Source organism: Acanthochromis polyacanthus, chromosome 2 (genome assembly GCF_021347895.1).
Source record: "Acanthochromis polyacanthus isolate Apoly-LR-REF ecotype Palm Island chromosome 2, KAUST_Apoly_ChrSc, whole genome shotgun sequence".
Lineage (NCBI taxonomy): Eukaryota > Metazoa > Chordata > Actinopteri > Pomacentridae > Acanthochromis > Acanthochromis polyacanthus.
The window spans coordinates 5,436,500-5,453,579 of NC_067114.1; the positions used below are offsets into that span (position 1 = coordinate 5,436,500).

Genomic DNA, 17,080 nt, shown 5'->3' on the forward strand with positions numbered 1-17,080 from the left:
CAGTTTGTTTCTTCTTAAATCAACAATTTAAATAGGATTTATATGATTAAAATGTTGTAGAACTTTCAGTATTTTTAGGTAATTGTATTTTTAACAGGAATTAATATTTCTTTGTTTATACGACTTCTTTATAAGTTATGAACCTCATGGAAAATGCAAAATTGGGCTCATTTTTATGTAGATGATGCCTTAAATGTATTCAAACAAGAGTCCCTTTCACAACTGTGTTTTTTTAATCTTCACTGTGCAGAATGATTTAACTACAGAGTTTTGCACTTATATTTTCATATTCATCTGCCGAAGGGGAAATATCGCTTGGTGCTCACTTTAAATCTGTGTTTATGGCATGAGTTTGTGCCATCAGATAATTTGCAGAAAAATCGTGGTCCCGTATGCAGCCTTCACCAGTGCGACAGAAACCCCAAACTGTAAATACTGCACAATTTAAGTGGCATAGGAAACATATTTGGTCCAGCTGTTGAAAAAAATCACATTTCTTTATAAAAATGAATCTTTAAACCCCAAAACAACCACTTTTTTTCCCTAAAATACTCAAAACTTGGAGGCATTTTGTTCGTTAGACTCTTACAGTGAGGATAGTGTGCAGCACATATTAATTCATCAAGTGCATGCCCCTACAGAGTACAGAAAAGATAAGAAACTGCTGTTATGCTAGGTACACACTCTTATTACAAAGAAAGGAATTATTGCTGCTGCTATTGTTGCTGTAATATTGGTATATTAAAGAGTTTACAGCAGTTGAATCATGGACCTTTTGTGCTTTTAAACAGTGTTTAATTTAATTCAGAATGGGATGATGCTATTCAAAATGCAGCAGCAGGATTTTTACCCGACCTATATTCATGTTAAGGTGTTAATGATGGAGAAGAAAGACTTGCACAGCTACATTTACAACCAAAAAATACACTTCGTGACTTCGTGGAATATTTTATGAATAGATCCAAACAAATGTAATATCTCAAAGTTGACCTACCTAATTGGGGTTCCTTGCCTAAAGTTATTCGCTCAATTATTTACTCTGACAATCTGTCACATGTTTTTGGGCCCCGGGGCACAGGCTGTATGCGCTTGTATTTTCTGCCACATATACGAAACAGCTGAACGCACAGAAGCTCTCTGGTAATCAAGGCAAACCCATGAAAGCATTCTGCTGTTTTTGCAGCTATTCCCTGATGCACAGCTCCTTGTCATTCTCCGTTGCACATACTGAGATCATGACTTGTTTTGATTTTTATTACTATTTTAAATTTAACCCACCTGGGAACTTGATATACGACTGGGAGGGAACTATGTCAGGCTGGCGAGGGAGAAGAGGGGAGGACGGCAATGAGATGGACACACCCTTGGTCAGTCTCATCAGTCTTCCTGGGCTTTCGGTGTAGCCGCCGTCACGGTCCTGGAAGTGAGCGGCACGCTGGCCACGAGTCCTCTGCAGGGTGCTGTGGGTGTACACTTCACCACCTATATCGAATACAGAGGAGAAAGTAGAGAAAAGAAAGAGGAGGGTAGGTGTTGAGGTTAAAGAGACACAGTTAAAAGCATATTTACAAAAGCCGAGTTGAGTTGCGGCTGTGCTGCAGATTTAACTTATCGCAAAGAGAGCAGTAGCCTATAAAATTTCCCTCACATAAGGCTGCGACAGAGCAAACATAACTTGTCTTGGAGGCATATTGCTGAATGAGGTAATGGAAAGTTGGCAATGCCAGAACATCTATTTAAAGGAATGGGATCACACTCATTAAACAGGCTACACTTATTATATTTCAATTCAATACTTCAGTCATTTTCATGCCCACTCTTATGACTGCAATTAAACCCGATCTTGTGTCTTGAAACTGACATTATGCATGGGATCTCGAAAAGCCATGTGATTAGAGATGTTGCTGCCACTTATTGTGATCATACTTGAGTGCAGCAATTTGGCCTGTAGTGTAATTTAGTCATTCACTCCTCCTCTCCTTAAATTAGTCTGTTGTTGCTGTTGATGCCCACTACCTAATATTACAAGTTGACATGATATGCTGTGTTGCTTAATTCCTGCAAATGTAGAAGAATCAGTGCCTTTTTGCTAAGATGTATTGAGGAGAAATCAAGAAGTGACATCTCTATTAATGATCAGAGCCATGCCACTGTACTGTAAACATACTATGTGATTTTAATGAGACTGACACACTTCTCTATCTTCCTCTCTGTTCTTGCAACTCAGTGCAGCACCTGATTAAATATTAATGAGCAACATGGGTGCTCTAATACTGAGCTCTACTTATGTCCATGCATCTCCACTGCGCACTTAGAAATCTCTTCTGTACTGCAGCAAGTTGACTAGTTCACCCTGCAAAAAAATACAAAAAGTCTCATTTCAATGGCAAAATATTCCAAAAAATGTCAGCTGCTTCTTTTTTCAGAACGACAAAACATTCACCTAGTTTACAGCAGATGCATTTTTATAACAGGTTTTTCTCATTTAGTTGTGAGGCGCAAATTCTTGTGAAAATTGGTATGTGCTACTGTTTAGTAGGTCAGGATGTTTGCTTAACCCACTCTAACTTCGCCTGACACACTTTAAATGCAAGCAGCGGGACATTGTGTGAAGGACGGAACACGCTGATGAATTAGGCTAATTGAAATGGCTCTACTTAAATCACCCAAGAGAAGAGAACCTGAATATTACCATCAAATAATACAAGACCTAGCGTGCACAACATACTAGAAATCTCCCCATATACACATCTGTGACCCATGGCTGAGAGCATGTTGATTAAAAATGCGATTAAATGACATCAAAGAAATCCCAGGAGACCACAGTTCAATATCATTATTAAGAATGCATGCCACATTTCTGATAGGCAATAAGTTTCAGTGGTTTTGTTCTTGCCTGGACGTCTCTGGTTCTTCTTTTCCCCTCGCTTTCCTCCCCCATCTCTCTTGTTTCCAAAAACTGCTCTGAACATAGCTGGGCTTCACTGTTCACTGCCTGTGGAGGAAAAAGTAAAACCTTAATTTGCATTAGGAGCACATTATTTCAGGCAACATTACCCCTGCCGTTAGTTCTTAATTCAACTGCCTGAGTGCCAGATTTCAATGATGCATTTTTTTTTTAAACAGAACTGTCTAGTCATTAATAAATTGTTTATTTAAACTAATTATCGGCGCATACAAGTCAGGGCACACATTAAAAATCATGTCACCATAAAATGAAGCCTTCAGTTACCTCTTTTAAGTCTTCTTTGGTGCCTCCATGTCTTCACATTAATCCACAGGCAGCTGATAAGAGACCATTTAAACTGGCAGAGTCCAATTAAGAAGTGATGCACCTCCACAAAATGATGAAAGGAGGAGGAGGGAGCGCGCCTTGTGCACATGCGTGGTTCACTCTTGCTCAACATTTCTTGTGACCTGGTTTGATCTTAAAACTTGGACAAATTGTTTGTTTTACCTCCATTATTTATTTCAGCAATAGGGTAAACTTGGCAAAGGACTCCCTGAACAATGTCTTATCTCCTTAAAACATTAAATAAAAAATAAAACTTAAATTTGTATACATACAGTGCCCTCCATAATTATTGGCACCCCTATTTAAGATATATAAAAATAATAATTATTATTATTATAATAAATTTATTATTATAATAAATTAAGCTTTTTTCTAAATAATATAGGACCACAATGAAACAATGAGGAAACTCATTTATTCAGTGGGGGGAAAAAATCACACATTAAGCAATAATTCTTTTACATTAAATCATGTGTGCCACAATTATTAGCACGATTGATGTTAAGATAAATTCGAGTCATGTCCACTTGTGAACACCAGGGGGCGACAGTGTAAATACTAATTTCCTGTTTGTCCACAAGGGGGCGAATATGAGCCACAGCTTGTGAGCTATATAATCTGGAAGCTAACGTCGTCTCGGTCTTTTCTCTGATTGTGCTCAGGAGAAGTTCAAGACACAAAAGATAGTCTTCAGTTTATAATGCAGCACCATCTCAGAGGTTCAAACATATCTATGGACGTGATCTATCGTAAGTATTTCACGTAGCTTTGGGAGGTTAAATTTAGAAAAAAAATAACCGTAACGAAGCCAGTACAGTTTTAGCGTCAAGTGAGTGGACACGTGTAAAATTAGCTCGAGCCATTTTGTGACCCCGGTTTAGTATAAAAGACAACCGGCTTTGTAAAATTACCACACATAGGTATTACTATTGAAGTAAACAGAATCGATGAGCAACACTTCTAGAGTTGTGAGAACGACAGGGTTTTTTTTTAGAAAAGGGGGTACAAAGTCAACATAGCACCGGAAGCTGCTAGCTAATACTAACTGGAGTTTTGTGGCTAACAGTAGCATCGTAATGTTACCGTTTCAGTGGATTAGTTGACAAAAAATAGATTTATTATTTTATCTCAACACTAAATGGTTTGCCTGACTTGCTTTGGTCGACAGTGCGATGTTTATTAGGTTTCTCGTTTGCTTGTAGTAACTTAGCGTTAGCCATGTTAACCTTTAATCCACGAAGAAATAAGCTAACTTCCATGTCAGGAATGAACAAGCCGTACAGTCCTTACTCTATTAGTAACTAAAAAACCTATTCAGTCACTGAAAACTGTTTTAGTAAATGGTTTAAATTATGTGTTTGCTAAGTTAAGATGCAGAAATACTGTCAATTTGCCCCACAGCCCTAGCAGATGTAGTTGTAGAAACTCAGCTTTTACAGACCACAATGTTGACAGTTTGAATTTTACAAATAGGCTGTTAAATGCTGCACTTTTTTTCCCCTTGCAGATCATGGAAGATTTGGTGGACATCCATATGAGCCAGACGGAGGATGATGTCTGTGTTTGAGCTTCAGCATAATGTCTTAAAGATGTTTATCATGGCAGCATCACTTACTGGAGGAGATGGGTCTGAGATGGATGATCCAACAGAAGGACCGCGACCAAGTCTCATGCAATAACATGTATGTCTAGATATCTTTACTTTGGAGACATGTGATTAGTTGACTGCTTTTCACAAGTTGCATCTTTGACAGCCTGGGCTCTCTGCCGTGAGATATCCTGGGTTTTAATACTTCAGATGCTACATTAAATGTCCCTGCGCTTTCTGCCCGCCTCTTTACTGTGGTGTCTCGGATTGAAGAGGGGACGATAAATGAAATTTTACATGAAAATCTTCCTCTGAACATACTCTTGAAGAGCCCGAATGTAATATTTTTCTCCATTCTCAAGCTTGTAGAGACGAAACCAGCGAAGAGATACTGAAGTGGCTGCAAGACGATGTGGAGGAGTCATTTCCCAAATGGATAAATGCAGGTGAGCACTTGCAATCTTGTCTCAAGTTGGTGTACACTTGAATTTGCATCCACTGATAGACCTGAAGCAGGCTTCATTGGCTTCTGGGTTTGCATAGAGATGCTAAACTGAGCCTTCCTTGCGCTTTCTGACTGCTACATTTTATAGCAGCACAGATTGAATTGAGGAATACATTCCAGTTTGTTCAATCAGAGTCAGATTCACAGTGGGGTGTTGAATGTGACTCAGTACATTTAATGTTGTATTTCACCCACTAAATTAAATGGATTCCTGCACACTGCTCATTCATTCATGGCAGATTTACAGATATCAACAAACATTCTAGTCTCTGCAAATGTCTAGTCTAAACATTAGGCTCATTAGTTGTCTGTAGGTGTTGCTGAGCTCTGGATATAACTGCTGTTGCAGGACACCTGTCTGTGACATTTTTTGCACTGTTGTTGCATCTTTTTAAATGTTTTAATTTTCTTGCAGGTAACAAGCAAGATACTGCCAAAACCTGATGGAGCTTGGACAAGTGGAGCAGTTTTTCTTCACCTCTCCCTGATGCCAAGCAAAGCTGATAATAAATGTTTTTAAATTGTTGTATTTAGTTTGAAATGACAGTTTACTGACAGCTATTAATCTGCCAGAAGCATTTGTGTTGCACATTATGGATCCAACCAAAAGTACATACAGTAGATGTAACATGCCAAAACTGATGCCAATTTTGGCTTCCAATAAAAAAATACTGAACTCAGTCTTGTGTTTTTGTGAGTTTAAAAATAAGTTTAATTAAGTCCAACCTTGATTTACTCCATAGTAATGTGACGGTTACAATACGCAAGTTTAGAAAGTTACAGGTTATCCAGGTAGGGAATCAAACTGCACTTGAATGCACTTTGGAATTAGATTATGTTGCTACCTTGTAAATATAAAAAAAAACCTGCACCATTTTATGTACACTATAAAGGTCACTGACAGAAAGGCCCTTTATAAATGGGTGAAACACAATTCAACCTGTAACAGCTGGCTACTGCAGATTTGTTTACAGTGGTTCTACATATGCAGTGCTGGGTGCATTGCTGCTTTTCCTGGACTAAGTATTGAGGTTGTTGCTTCTCAAATACACAATTCAAGATCATTTAGATAATTTAGTAATGAAACATTTATTGCATACATCAATCAAATGTAAAACTACAGAGGACATGGTTTGACACAAGGGCACAGAAAGCACAAACTTGTAATGGTGCTTTTTTTTTTTTTTTTTTGCACAAGTCTGGACCAAATTAGCCATGGTGTGGGAAAATTGTATTTGAAATGGAAACTATTAAGCTGACTAAAAAGAAAAAGAGCCACAAACTGTCACCTTCTCTCTTCATAAGGTTTATCCTTTACACAATAAAACGCCTTCTGGATATAGCAAACAAAGTAATGCACTGCTATGAACCATAATTCCGAAATACAATTTGTCTGATGCATCTGATGGACAGAACTAATTCAAATACTGACCTTGGGGGTGTGCAGGAGCTGTGACACAAAGCACATCAGGAAAAGTCTGAAACCTCTTTCACATTACTCCTTTTTGCCTCCCACAAATTAAGCTACTAAAATGCCAAAACAACCTCCCCCTGTAAAACTCAACCTTTGCATCATCCACTGTGTCTTTAGACCCGTTGTAAGGAAATCAGATCCATCTAGGGCCTGGTCTGGGAGGAACCCCCATCGAGTAAAAGAAAAAGGTGGTGTGTCAGCCTTGGGAGGATTTAAAATTACTCGTCAGTTTTTTCCTCGCCTTGGTAATGTCTGTACTCTGGCTTGAGCTCCCAGGTGTTCTTGTGTGTTCCCTTCACGTTGTAGATGCCAATGTCACGCAAAATTTCCTTCAAGTAAATCTGTGAGAAGGAAAAGAAGCAAATATAAGCAAAGACAGAATCACTGGCTCTGAGAGAGTCAAAGCTATAATCATTGCTTGTAATATTTAAGAATTCTTGCTAGAAGAGGTTGCATCCAAAGGAATCTTTAAGATTTCAGATGCCTGAGTTATGTTTAAACTATCACAGTAGACAATAGTTATTTCATCATCCTAATAACTAACTGTATGGTGGGTTGTAAATTGGTCAACTGACAAAGCAAAAAAGCCATGACCTGATTGATTGTAAATGACACAGATTTAATTGCTTTTGCGGTGTGAAGCAAACGGTGTTAATCAAATGTTCTGCCTTTGACGAAATTCCCAATTCCTCCTCATGAATATAACTGTCAGGGTCAGCAGCATTGTTTGAAATCAGTCAGTATAAACAGCTTTGTAACCAAAGCCCTCATGTTGTCCTCTGGTCTTACCACAGGCTGTTTGGTGATATCCACCAGGTCTTTGATGTTGTAGTACTGGTGCTTCTCGAAAGCAGAGAACAACATGTCCAACACCTGCTGTTTGTCTGCTCTGGCTCTCTTGCCCTCCTCCTTCTTCTTCCTCTCATACTCGCGCTGGAGCAAAAAGCAAACAAAAAGCAAACAGAGGTCAAGTATCACGCAGTGGCTCAGTGTGCCATCTTTTATTACAAGTCCCATGTAATTACTGATTTTTTTAAAAGTGTAACAGATTTGCCTCCCTTTGATTTCTGTTCAAAAAATATGCTTAGCAGTGATTTAAAGTATGAATCTTTTATAGTAACTGGTAAAAACAAGTGTGTTTTATATGTACAGGCTGCATATTGTATGAAACATGAAAAAAAACTAATAGCTGAATGAAGGAAGATAATCTGCTGGATTCCTTACGTTGTAGTCATGATTGGCCACAGGCTTGTAGTTGCTGGTGACAGCTTTCTCCAGCTGTTGTGACAGCCTGGCTGGCTTGGAGGATTCCTCAATTTGTAACCTGTTAGAAGATAAATACTTTACTCATCAAGTGAAACGCATCATATACTGCATACGCTCCCACATGTGACACTATTTCATTAACTTGTCTTCACGTAGTTCAACACATGATAATATAGACTTATAACCTAAATAATCTACATTCATGCATCCAATACTGCAAATAACGTTCGGGTTTCTATCATACTAACTTGTGTATGCACCATTTTAAAAACACTCACTTCTTCAGCCTCATATAGCTTTCACTGACAGCAGTTCTGCACTCTGCTTTCTGCACTACCACCCCCTCCAGGGCTATTTTATCTGCAAAAAGTGCAAAAAGAGCAGAGTCAATTACAACCTTGATAACAAACTCGATGTTAAATCTTAAGAAAGATTCAATAAGCGACTTTGTGTAAAAGAGAAGGGATGAAAACAGACACCGAAGGTGAACAACTGGGCAATGTGTTAAGACAACAAAAAAAAGGAGAATAAATGAAATGCAACCCAGTTTGTTTTGCTAGTTATTAGAATCTAGTTCAGCCTAGTCTCTCCTCTGATCTTCAAAGATGGAAAATACATCAAAAGGTCAGTTTCTCTGCATAATTTTGCATTAGCTTTTTGAAGACGTGTTTCTTTAGTCATTCGAATACTGTAACTCTGCTCATTAATAATGTGATTACGTAACACCAAGTCAAGAGTTAAAGTTAGATCTTACACACATATTCTTCCACTTGGTTTCTAACTTTAACTACTGGCTCAAACTATGCATTCAATGTCCTTTATCTGCTTATGTCATCTCACCATGACTGACTTATTTTTGGAGACAGAGCAAGAGTTTACACTAAATTAATCAGCATTACAGCAAACTACTCAATAATATAGTTAAATATTTGAACATTTCATGAAATTTGCATATTGTTCCCTTATAAGCACCTTGTCCAACTGTGTATGTGTACACCCCTTTTCACAAGCACAGTTGGTATTATACTACACTGCGGTTCACTACGGCTATACAGTAAGCACGTCTGCCAGCAAAGATAACTGAAGACCAAGATAGTTTGTCTCAAATACAACAGCTTCATTAGTTTTACTGCCTTAAAGAAAATTACTTTCAGTTGGTAGTGTTTCAATACATAGTTCATAAAAGTTCACTGGTCAGGAAAAAATGAGAAAATATCTCGTAGAGCAGCATTTGATTAGAGCATCTCAGTAACATCTACATTTTGTCATGATGGAGGCTTAATAATGCCCCTGGTACAACAAACTACCACTCAGAACAGCCAGATATCAACCGTCTTTGCCAACAATGTCACAACCAACACCACAAGCAAGCAGCACTCTGCTCAAGAGCAGTCAAGACCCAGTTTCACCACACAGTCTCACCTCCAAGACGACTGCAAACTATGAACAGAAGCTCTGTACGAACTGTACGAAAGGCCTGTATTCTGCTCCAGGACAAAACTGAGCACTACATGTGAAGAATGTGTCTATGGTTTCTGTACCAATACATGCAACTTCCAAAGCATGTATATGGTATATCAGTGCGATACCACAAATGGCCATTTTAAAAAATAAAAATAACAGATGCTCAGTGCATCCGATTTCCAGTGATACAACTTTGTCACTTGCTGGCGAAACGGAGGACTCACCTGGACCTGACCCCGCCCCCGAACCTGAGCTGCTGCCATCAGATCTCTCTTCTGACTGGCCTACAGGAAGGGAGGGAGGGATGTAAACATGAAAATACAGGGGATGGGAGACGAAGGAAGGAGGGGATCGAACAATAAGAACCACACCCAGGGTTTAGTCGCACATCAAAACGTGTAATCACAGAGCTTCTCGGCTTAATCTCTGAGAAGCACACACGTGTGCGCACAAGCAAAGCAAGCATGGCCTGACAACAAGCGAGCACACATACCCTGTCCCACCACTGATACACATCCACGACAGGGCTGCACAATACACAATATTTACATTAACAGAAGAAAAACTTGACGCTACCAAAACATGTTTCCAGTTTAAATTCAAACGGTTAACATTTTTATACTGTACTGAATTGTTTTGATGCTCCATTACATCTTGTGACTGCATTAGTAGCTGCCTTCTCGATCAGATCTTGGTAGGAAAAAAAGTCCATACCATTGTAAACAGTTATAAAAGTGTACACAAAATATTTTAACTGTGCAGCCCAAAGATGCACACACACACACACACACACACACACACACACACACACACACACACACACACACACACACACACACACACACACACACACACACACACACACACACACACACACACACGTGTATCTCCCAATGTAAGTACTGCAGTGCAAGATCACCAGCAACCATAGCAAAAAAAACACAAAAAACAAACAAAAAAAAGAACTAATTACTTTCAGAGGGCAGACGAGGCTGGTGAAATTCAAACTGAACCAAAGAAACCCATGCACAAACCAAATCAACTCCAAATTCAGCAGTGATTTGTGTTGATACGCATCTACCCTATGTTAACGGACTCCAAAATAAAGCCACTGTGCCTGATCAAGTACCCAATCAGCTATGGTAATTGACGGTGGACTTAAAAGGTCAACCCACAACAAATGAGTGACAGATGATCAAAGATTGAAACTGAAATTCCCTTATATAGAGAGACAGAAACACAGATCAGAGTGGACAAACACAAAGACTCTTCTGTTTTCCACTGAGTGTTCACTTCTCCACTGCATACAGTACATTTCTTATATGTACTGTGTTTGGACAGTGGACAACCTCACGCTCAAGGAAAAGTCTGTTAAGAGCTCACAACATACGGAGACAAACAGGGCAGGCAAGGGAAAGACTGCATGAAGACAGCAAGCTTTACAACGAGCAGCATGATGGTGCCCACCACCTGATCACACAAAACTTACCTCTGAGTTTAAGTGAAAAAACATTATTCGCATCACAAAAAAACTACAGGTGTCTCGTTGTGCAGCAAAGTATGCAAACCAGACACTTGGTATCCTTTAGACGGGCTCAGAGATGAAAACAGAAACTCACCTGATGAAGTCTCTGTGAAGACAGCCAGCGTCTGACCTCCCACTGACTGCATTTTGAACGGGTGTTCCCGAGGTGCAGACACTGACTTATCTTCTATACCTTCAATCACAGTCAACTCCTCATTCAAAGTGAAAGACACCTGTAAAGAACAGAGTCGGTCAGATTATTTCTGAATGTTTGAGGGTACTATATAGTAGTTAAATTTACACATGGAGTGGACACCCAAATAAAATGGCAAACAGGAAATGGCATGTACAATACCATGTGACTGAAACTTGTCTGAAATGACTTAAAACACTTGAAATTTGTGCAAGATAAGACAAAGATGGTCTAAAATGACTCAAAATTGTCCAAATGACAATAATGAACAATTACAGGTGATTAAAAACTGAAGAAAAATGCTTTCCAGTCCTGGGTGGTATTATAAATTAGCTATATACTGTGTGTACTATAACATATAGACCATAAATAAGGTGATTTACTCTTTTATATCCTGGTAAAACATGACATATCTATTTGAGAATTTCACAGTAATCATAATCAGATGACATCTTGTCTTTCACTGAAACTATCCATCTCCATATTTGAATATACTTGGAAAACTATGAGCAAATGATGTTCACGTATGTGTTTGGTACATGTCAATCACTCGGATTCATAGTAGTTCTTTCAAAACATTACTTACCTCCGCTTTTCCTTGGTTTCCTTTCCTTGGGAATGAAAAGAAGAAAGAAAATTACAATTTACTCCCTAGCAGAATTTAATATAATTTAAAATGCTCTAATAATAGTGTAATGACAAAACAGTGCATATATAAATATGTAGTTTACTAAAATTGCACCCTTCATCAGCACAAATTCAAATAACATTTTCTCTCTTCCCCTGCCAAACGTATAGCTACATGCTGTGTACTAATTCACACACATAAATAAGGAACTTGCTTCAGACATTTTATTGATGCTCAGCTATTTCACATACTTGCAGATTCGGAGTTTCCCAACCTCTCCTCTGCCTGTCGCTTTTGCCCATTGCTGAGAGAGGTATTTTGGCACCTATAATAAACATAACAACATTTTAGAAAGCCAGCTTCCACATCTTGACAAAGACTCTTGTTGTAATAACACGAACAATCTATCTTATTACACAAGTCTAAATCTCTGATGAAGTTACAAAGTGCTGTTGGGATCAAAGAGTCATATCACGCTAACATGTATGTTTATCGAGCCACATCAAGGAAATATTAGCACTAAAACAAGGCGTTGACTTATAAGATTCAAACTGTACTACTCTGCCACCATTTGGGAAAATGCGTTTATTTGCCAGCTACATGTAAGGCTGTCAATCATTATTAATTCAATTCAATTTGGCTTCATCTTTATTTTCAACTTTCGTTGTACGAGTTAAAGGGAACCTCTAGGTAATCCAGTTGTTTTTAGCGTGTTGTGCATTGAAACCATTTTACGACTGGTAGTTTTAACCAGTTAATATTAGCTAACAGTCAGTGGAGTTAGCAAATGGTAACTACGACGCGTTATTTCATTTGCTAGTAGCGGCATATGCTAAGCTACATCACTGTTAGCCTAAGCTGTTGTTAAATTAGTAACTGACTCACGTTAATTTAAAAAATCTATATACGTACCTTAACAAGCCACACACCCGTATTCTGCTTGGCTCCGGTTAAATCAACTTCTCCCTTTTCTGACATGTTTTAAAATTATGCTTCTGTTATCAACGCAAATACTTATTCATATCTACGGTGCGGACATGCAAGTAACGCAAACGCCACACGCTTGCGCACAAATAACATATAAGTATGGCAGCTCTTGAGGGCCAGATGAGTTTTGCTTCCTTCGCGACTCCTCACTAATAGAGTTTATCAACGATGACGCTCACAGGTAACAATGCACGGGTAAAAACACCATGTGTAGGTTTTAAAAAAACTTTTAATCAACTTAAACAAAAACACATTTGTAAAAACAGCTTCAGTATGCAAGAAAAATTACAAAGTTACATGAAATACCTGCAGCATGACTGTATTTTACAGCAAAAAAGAAACTTACATTGAAAATAAATCAATTACAGTTTAACAAAGGGTATATTCTTATAAAAGTTTGAGCTTTGCAGGACAACGTTTTGATGCCATTCATTGCTTTAGCCAGAGAGCAGTCAAGTTTAAGAAAAGCATTGTTTTGAAAAGTTTCATATATACCAACATCAAAAACATATGAGGTGGCTAAATGAAAAACAGTCACAGTTTGAAGTCTGACAGGTTTAAATATGGGCTGAAACATCTTATGATAAAGCTAATTATCTTACACAGCAAACCATTGTTATAATATTCCCAGTTATGTTTCATTTGTGATTACATGCACTTACACTTGGGCATAATAGTTTACCATCTCTCATTGTAATAGCTGAATTAAGAATAATAAGAAATTACTGAATTGGAGGTTTCCCAATAAATTCCTCAAACATTTTAGCATACTAAATGAAAATGACTTACAATATGACTATATTCTAACAGGATGATTATCAACTAAATATTTTCAGGTGCTATGTCATTGGTACCGGCAGAAATATAGTCCAGTCTCAAAAGACAAGCTGATATATCAATGTAGGAAAAATATTTCATTTGTTTGCTTTCTTACCACACCATCAACCCTAAGACAGTGTCTCCTGGGAAAATATGCAGGCTCCACTGGCTGCTGCTTTTTAACAGCTTGAATCAGTTTGAAAAATTTCATGTAACATTGCATCCAGTCATAGACATGTACTTTTAATAACTGGACATGTCTGCCATGTCTTTATTGTCCATTTAATCCAGTTTAATTTACCTCATATACAGTAGAAACATAGTCCATATCATACAAACCTCGTATGAAAATTTTCCTAATCAGACGGCCAGTGGAGGTCTGCATGTTCAAAAACATTTTTTAATTTTTTAATATTTTGACAGTGCGCTACAAGAACATTCGGTCCCTGCTGTGGGAGAATCGTGTGTTTAGTTCCTGAGACTTCTTCAGCAGCCGCTGCTTCTGCGCATCATCGAAGCGGTTCACCTGTAGGTCGGCATCCCGATCAAATGGTCTCCTCTCCACTGGTTTGTCAGCTTTCTCTTTTGCTTTTTCCTTCATCTTCTTCGAATGCAAACTCATCAAAGACTCAGCACGTTTAGACTCCTTGTAACAAAGAGCAGGGTACACAGATTTTAGTTTAATGTACATCATGTAAATTATTGCAATTTATGAGAAAACAAAAATTAAGTAAAATGACTTACATTATACTGAGACACTTTCTCTGCCATTTCCAAGTCTTTCCTGGAAAGTTGTGGTACGTCATCTTTCTCTGCCTCACCCTTCTTCTTTCTCTCAAGGCGCTCCTATTGTGAAAAAGACAGATCCATGAGATATAATGAAGTAATATACAGACACACAGATGTTTTACCACTATTGAGCATAGTGATGAAATATTGTTCATTATCTACCCTGGCCTTGCGTTCTCTGTCTGCTGGTGTATCTGTCCAAATGGAGCGATCCTTGTTCTCTGGACCCGACCTCTTCTTGAAAGTTCGGGCCCCCAAACCGATGTGCTGCAGCTCTGGTGGGAGCTCAGTCATCCATGATTCTCTGGTCAGCACCTCAGGAGTATCCTGTTAACACAAAATACACATGGAAACAAATCCAGATCAAGAAACTTTAAAAAACATTACATATATTACTGTGTTTGTATGATTTTTAGATTTTTTTTTCCTGTTGAGGGGTCAGTCTAAAAGTACAGTGCCTATTAAAAGTATTAACCCTCTTTACGAGTATTCCACTTTTACTACTGTTCCAGCAACTTAACTGTTTCCAGTAATTGTAGTTTAAAAACACCTGTCTGGAAGGTCCAGTCACTGGTCATCAGCAGTCCTCACTATAACTACACTATAGACTAGCATTCACCACAACGCATGTGGGAGACTAAAGTAGAAATGGAAAAGGTTCTTTGATCTGATGACACCATAACTGAGCTTTCTGGCCATTGTGGAAATAAAACACTGCACATCCTCACAAACGAAGTTTCCTCATCATGAAGCATGGTGGTGGCAGCATCATGATGTGGTGGACACTTCTCTGCAGCAGGCCCTGGAAGGCTTGTAAGGTTAGATGATGGTAAAATTAATGCAGCAAAGTAGGGAAATCCTGCAGGATAACCAGATGTACTCTGCAAGAGAATTCTGGCTTGGGAGAAGATTTGCATTCCAGCAAGACAATGACCTGAAACACACAGCCAAAGCTACACAGAAATGGTTGAAAGACAACGAGATGAAAGTTCTGGAGTGACAGAGTCAGAGCCCAGATCACAAACTAACTGAGAATTTGTACTGGACTTAAAAGGGGCGACCTGACAGAGCTTGAGCAGTTTTGAAGAAGAATGGGGTAAAATTACTGCGTCCATATAAGCAAGGCTGACTGAATGCTGCATCTACTAAATACTGACTTGAATGGGGTGATAACTTATGCAATCATCTATGTTTCATTTAATATTTTTGTTATTCAACATTACTATGAAGAAATCAGTTTTCATTTTGACATGAAAGATTATTTTTTGTCACAAAAACAAATCACATTGACCATGACTGAATGCCGAAAAGCCATAAAGGGAGAAAATCTCCAGGGAGGTTAAAACTTTTGACAGGCACTGTATTTAACTGAATAGATTATACAGTGCAGACTACACAGACAGAACTGAGAGGGAGCAACATCAGGACTCACATCTCCTGTCAGCTTCTCTTTCATTCTCTGTGCTCTGCGCTCAAAGTCTAGAGTCACAGAGTCTTGAATAGGTCCTTTGGCTGGCATGGGTCCAATCATGTCGTCGTCCTCTCCCTCACTGCTGGAGGGCTCAGCCTGGTAGCCTGGTGGAAGGGCAGGTCCTGGGTAGCCCTCTCCATCTTCACCATCATTATCATCATCATTTTCATACGCTGCTCTACGAAACCCAGGAGGCAAAGCTGGTCCCAGTACAGGTGGCCTGAAGGAAAGCTAACAAGTTACAGCTTCCGTAATTAACGACTTATCAACATTGTTATTTCTATTTTAATACTGCTTAATTTGCTCACCTGTCTGGTGAACTCTGCTGTTTCTTAAATCCTGGAGGCAGGGCTGGTCCAAAGAAACCATCATCTTCTTCTTCTTCTTCTTCGTTCTCCCTGTTCATAATACACGTGTTACCGCTTTGTTTATTGAGATATTTAATTTACTTATAGTCCAATCCATCAGTAAACTCACTCTGTAGATCTGTCTCCTGATGTGTGTCCAGTTTTGGCTCTTTTGAACGACACCTCTTCATCCTCATCAGAGGAGCTCGACGGTTCTGCACGCTTGTAACCAGGAGGCAAAGCAGGACCGGCGACTACAGATTTACAGAAGAAAGACAACTAATTATCACGGAAAAACACAACCCGACACATATGCTTTTGATTCATATTGCACTTAATCGGAAAGGATTGTAGCTGGTAGCCTCTGGCAAAATTTAAGTCATCTTACTTACATCCTTCTTCACTATCAGAGTCTTCAAGACTCTCCTTTCTGAACATGGGCGGTAACGCGGGTCCAATTAGCTTATCAGACGACATATTTGATAATAATTAATTACTCTTTCGTGTAGCTTTTGCAATTTCTATCAAAGTAAGAAAACTGCTTCATAAACAAAAAGAACCTACAAGGGCAAGTTTGACTTTTCACCCGGAAGTAAACAGTGGGACGTCAGTGTATTTTATCAAGCTGACTGGAAATAGCAGCATTAAAACCTACTGCGCTGCAAGAATAAAAGCACAGCAATCTATAAATGAACAAGGAAGGTAAGCATCTTCTTGTTTATAGTCTTA

General features: G+C 38.7%; 3 protein-coding genes, 1 long non-coding RNA gene and 1 other non-coding gene across 6 annotated transcripts in view; 2 read left to right on the plus strand and 3 right to left on the minus strand.

The window, feature by feature from the left end:
* The window catches only part of LOC110952088 (protein TANC1-like), a 40,910-nt gene extending 37,566 nt beyond the window's left edge, over positions 1-3,344 (minus strand). Inside the window, exons 1-3 of the mRNA XM_051937437.1 lie at positions 3,233-3,344; positions 2,897-2,995; positions 1,279-1,482 (exon numbers count right to left, since the gene is read on the minus strand). Coding sequence (XP_051793397.1) covers positions 1,279-1,482; positions 2,897-2,972 — 280 coding nt within the window. The 5' untranslated portion in view covers positions 2,973-2,995; positions 3,233-3,344. The remainder of the gene's footprint in view (positions 1-1,278; positions 1,483-2,896; positions 2,996-3,232) is intronic.
* Positions 3,345-3,877: 533 nt separating this feature from the next.
* On the plus strand, positions 3,878-6,068 carry LOC110952086 (uncharacterized). Its single transcript, XR_002595772.2, has 4 exons — positions 3,878-4,044; positions 4,803-4,977; positions 5,246-5,329; positions 5,804-6,068. It is a non-coding gene; the product is annotated as an uncharacterized LOC110952086 (long non-coding RNA).
* On the plus strand, positions 5,373-5,505 carry LOC127533009 (small nucleolar RNA SNORA31). Its single transcript, XR_007940615.1, has one exon. It is a non-coding gene; the product is annotated as a small nucleolar RNA SNORA31 (small nucleolar RNA).
* A 390-nt stretch (positions 6,069-6,458) lies between the features above and the next one.
* gtf2f2a (general transcription factor IIF, polypeptide 2a) lies at positions 6,459-13,011 on the minus strand. 2 transcript variants are annotated; one of them, XM_022195438.2, is made up of 9 exons: positions 12,851-13,011; positions 12,190-12,263; positions 11,897-11,921; positions 11,212-11,350; positions 9,817-9,876; positions 8,407-8,488; positions 8,087-8,186; positions 7,652-7,795; positions 6,459-7,203 (listed from the first exon to the last, which is right to left on the minus strand). In XM_022195438.2, exons 1-9 carry the CDS (start codon positions 12,914-12,916, stop codon positions 7,081-7,083), a joined length of 813 nt encoding a protein of 270 aa, XP_022051130.1. In that variant the 5' UTR covers positions 12,917-13,011; the 3' UTR covers positions 6,459-7,080. The 2 variants fall into 2 exon arrangements, with proteins under 2 accessions (XP_022051130.1, XP_022051131.1); XM_022195439.2 differs by lacking the exon at positions 9,817-9,876.
* A 125-nt stretch (positions 13,012-13,136) lies between these two features.
* gpalpp1 (GPALPP motifs containing 1) lies at positions 13,137-16,953 on the minus strand. The gene is made up of 7 exons (XM_022195437.2): positions 16,744-16,953; positions 16,482-16,605; positions 16,313-16,402; positions 15,966-16,224; positions 14,696-14,860; positions 14,489-14,590; positions 13,137-14,390 (listed from the first exon to the last, which is right to left on the minus strand). Exons 1-7 carry the CDS (start codon positions 16,826-16,828, stop codon positions 14,172-14,174), a joined length of 1,044 nt encoding a protein of 347 aa, XP_022051129.2. The 5' UTR covers positions 16,829-16,953; the 3' UTR covers positions 13,137-14,171.
* Positions 16,954-17,080: the final 127 nt, after the last annotated feature.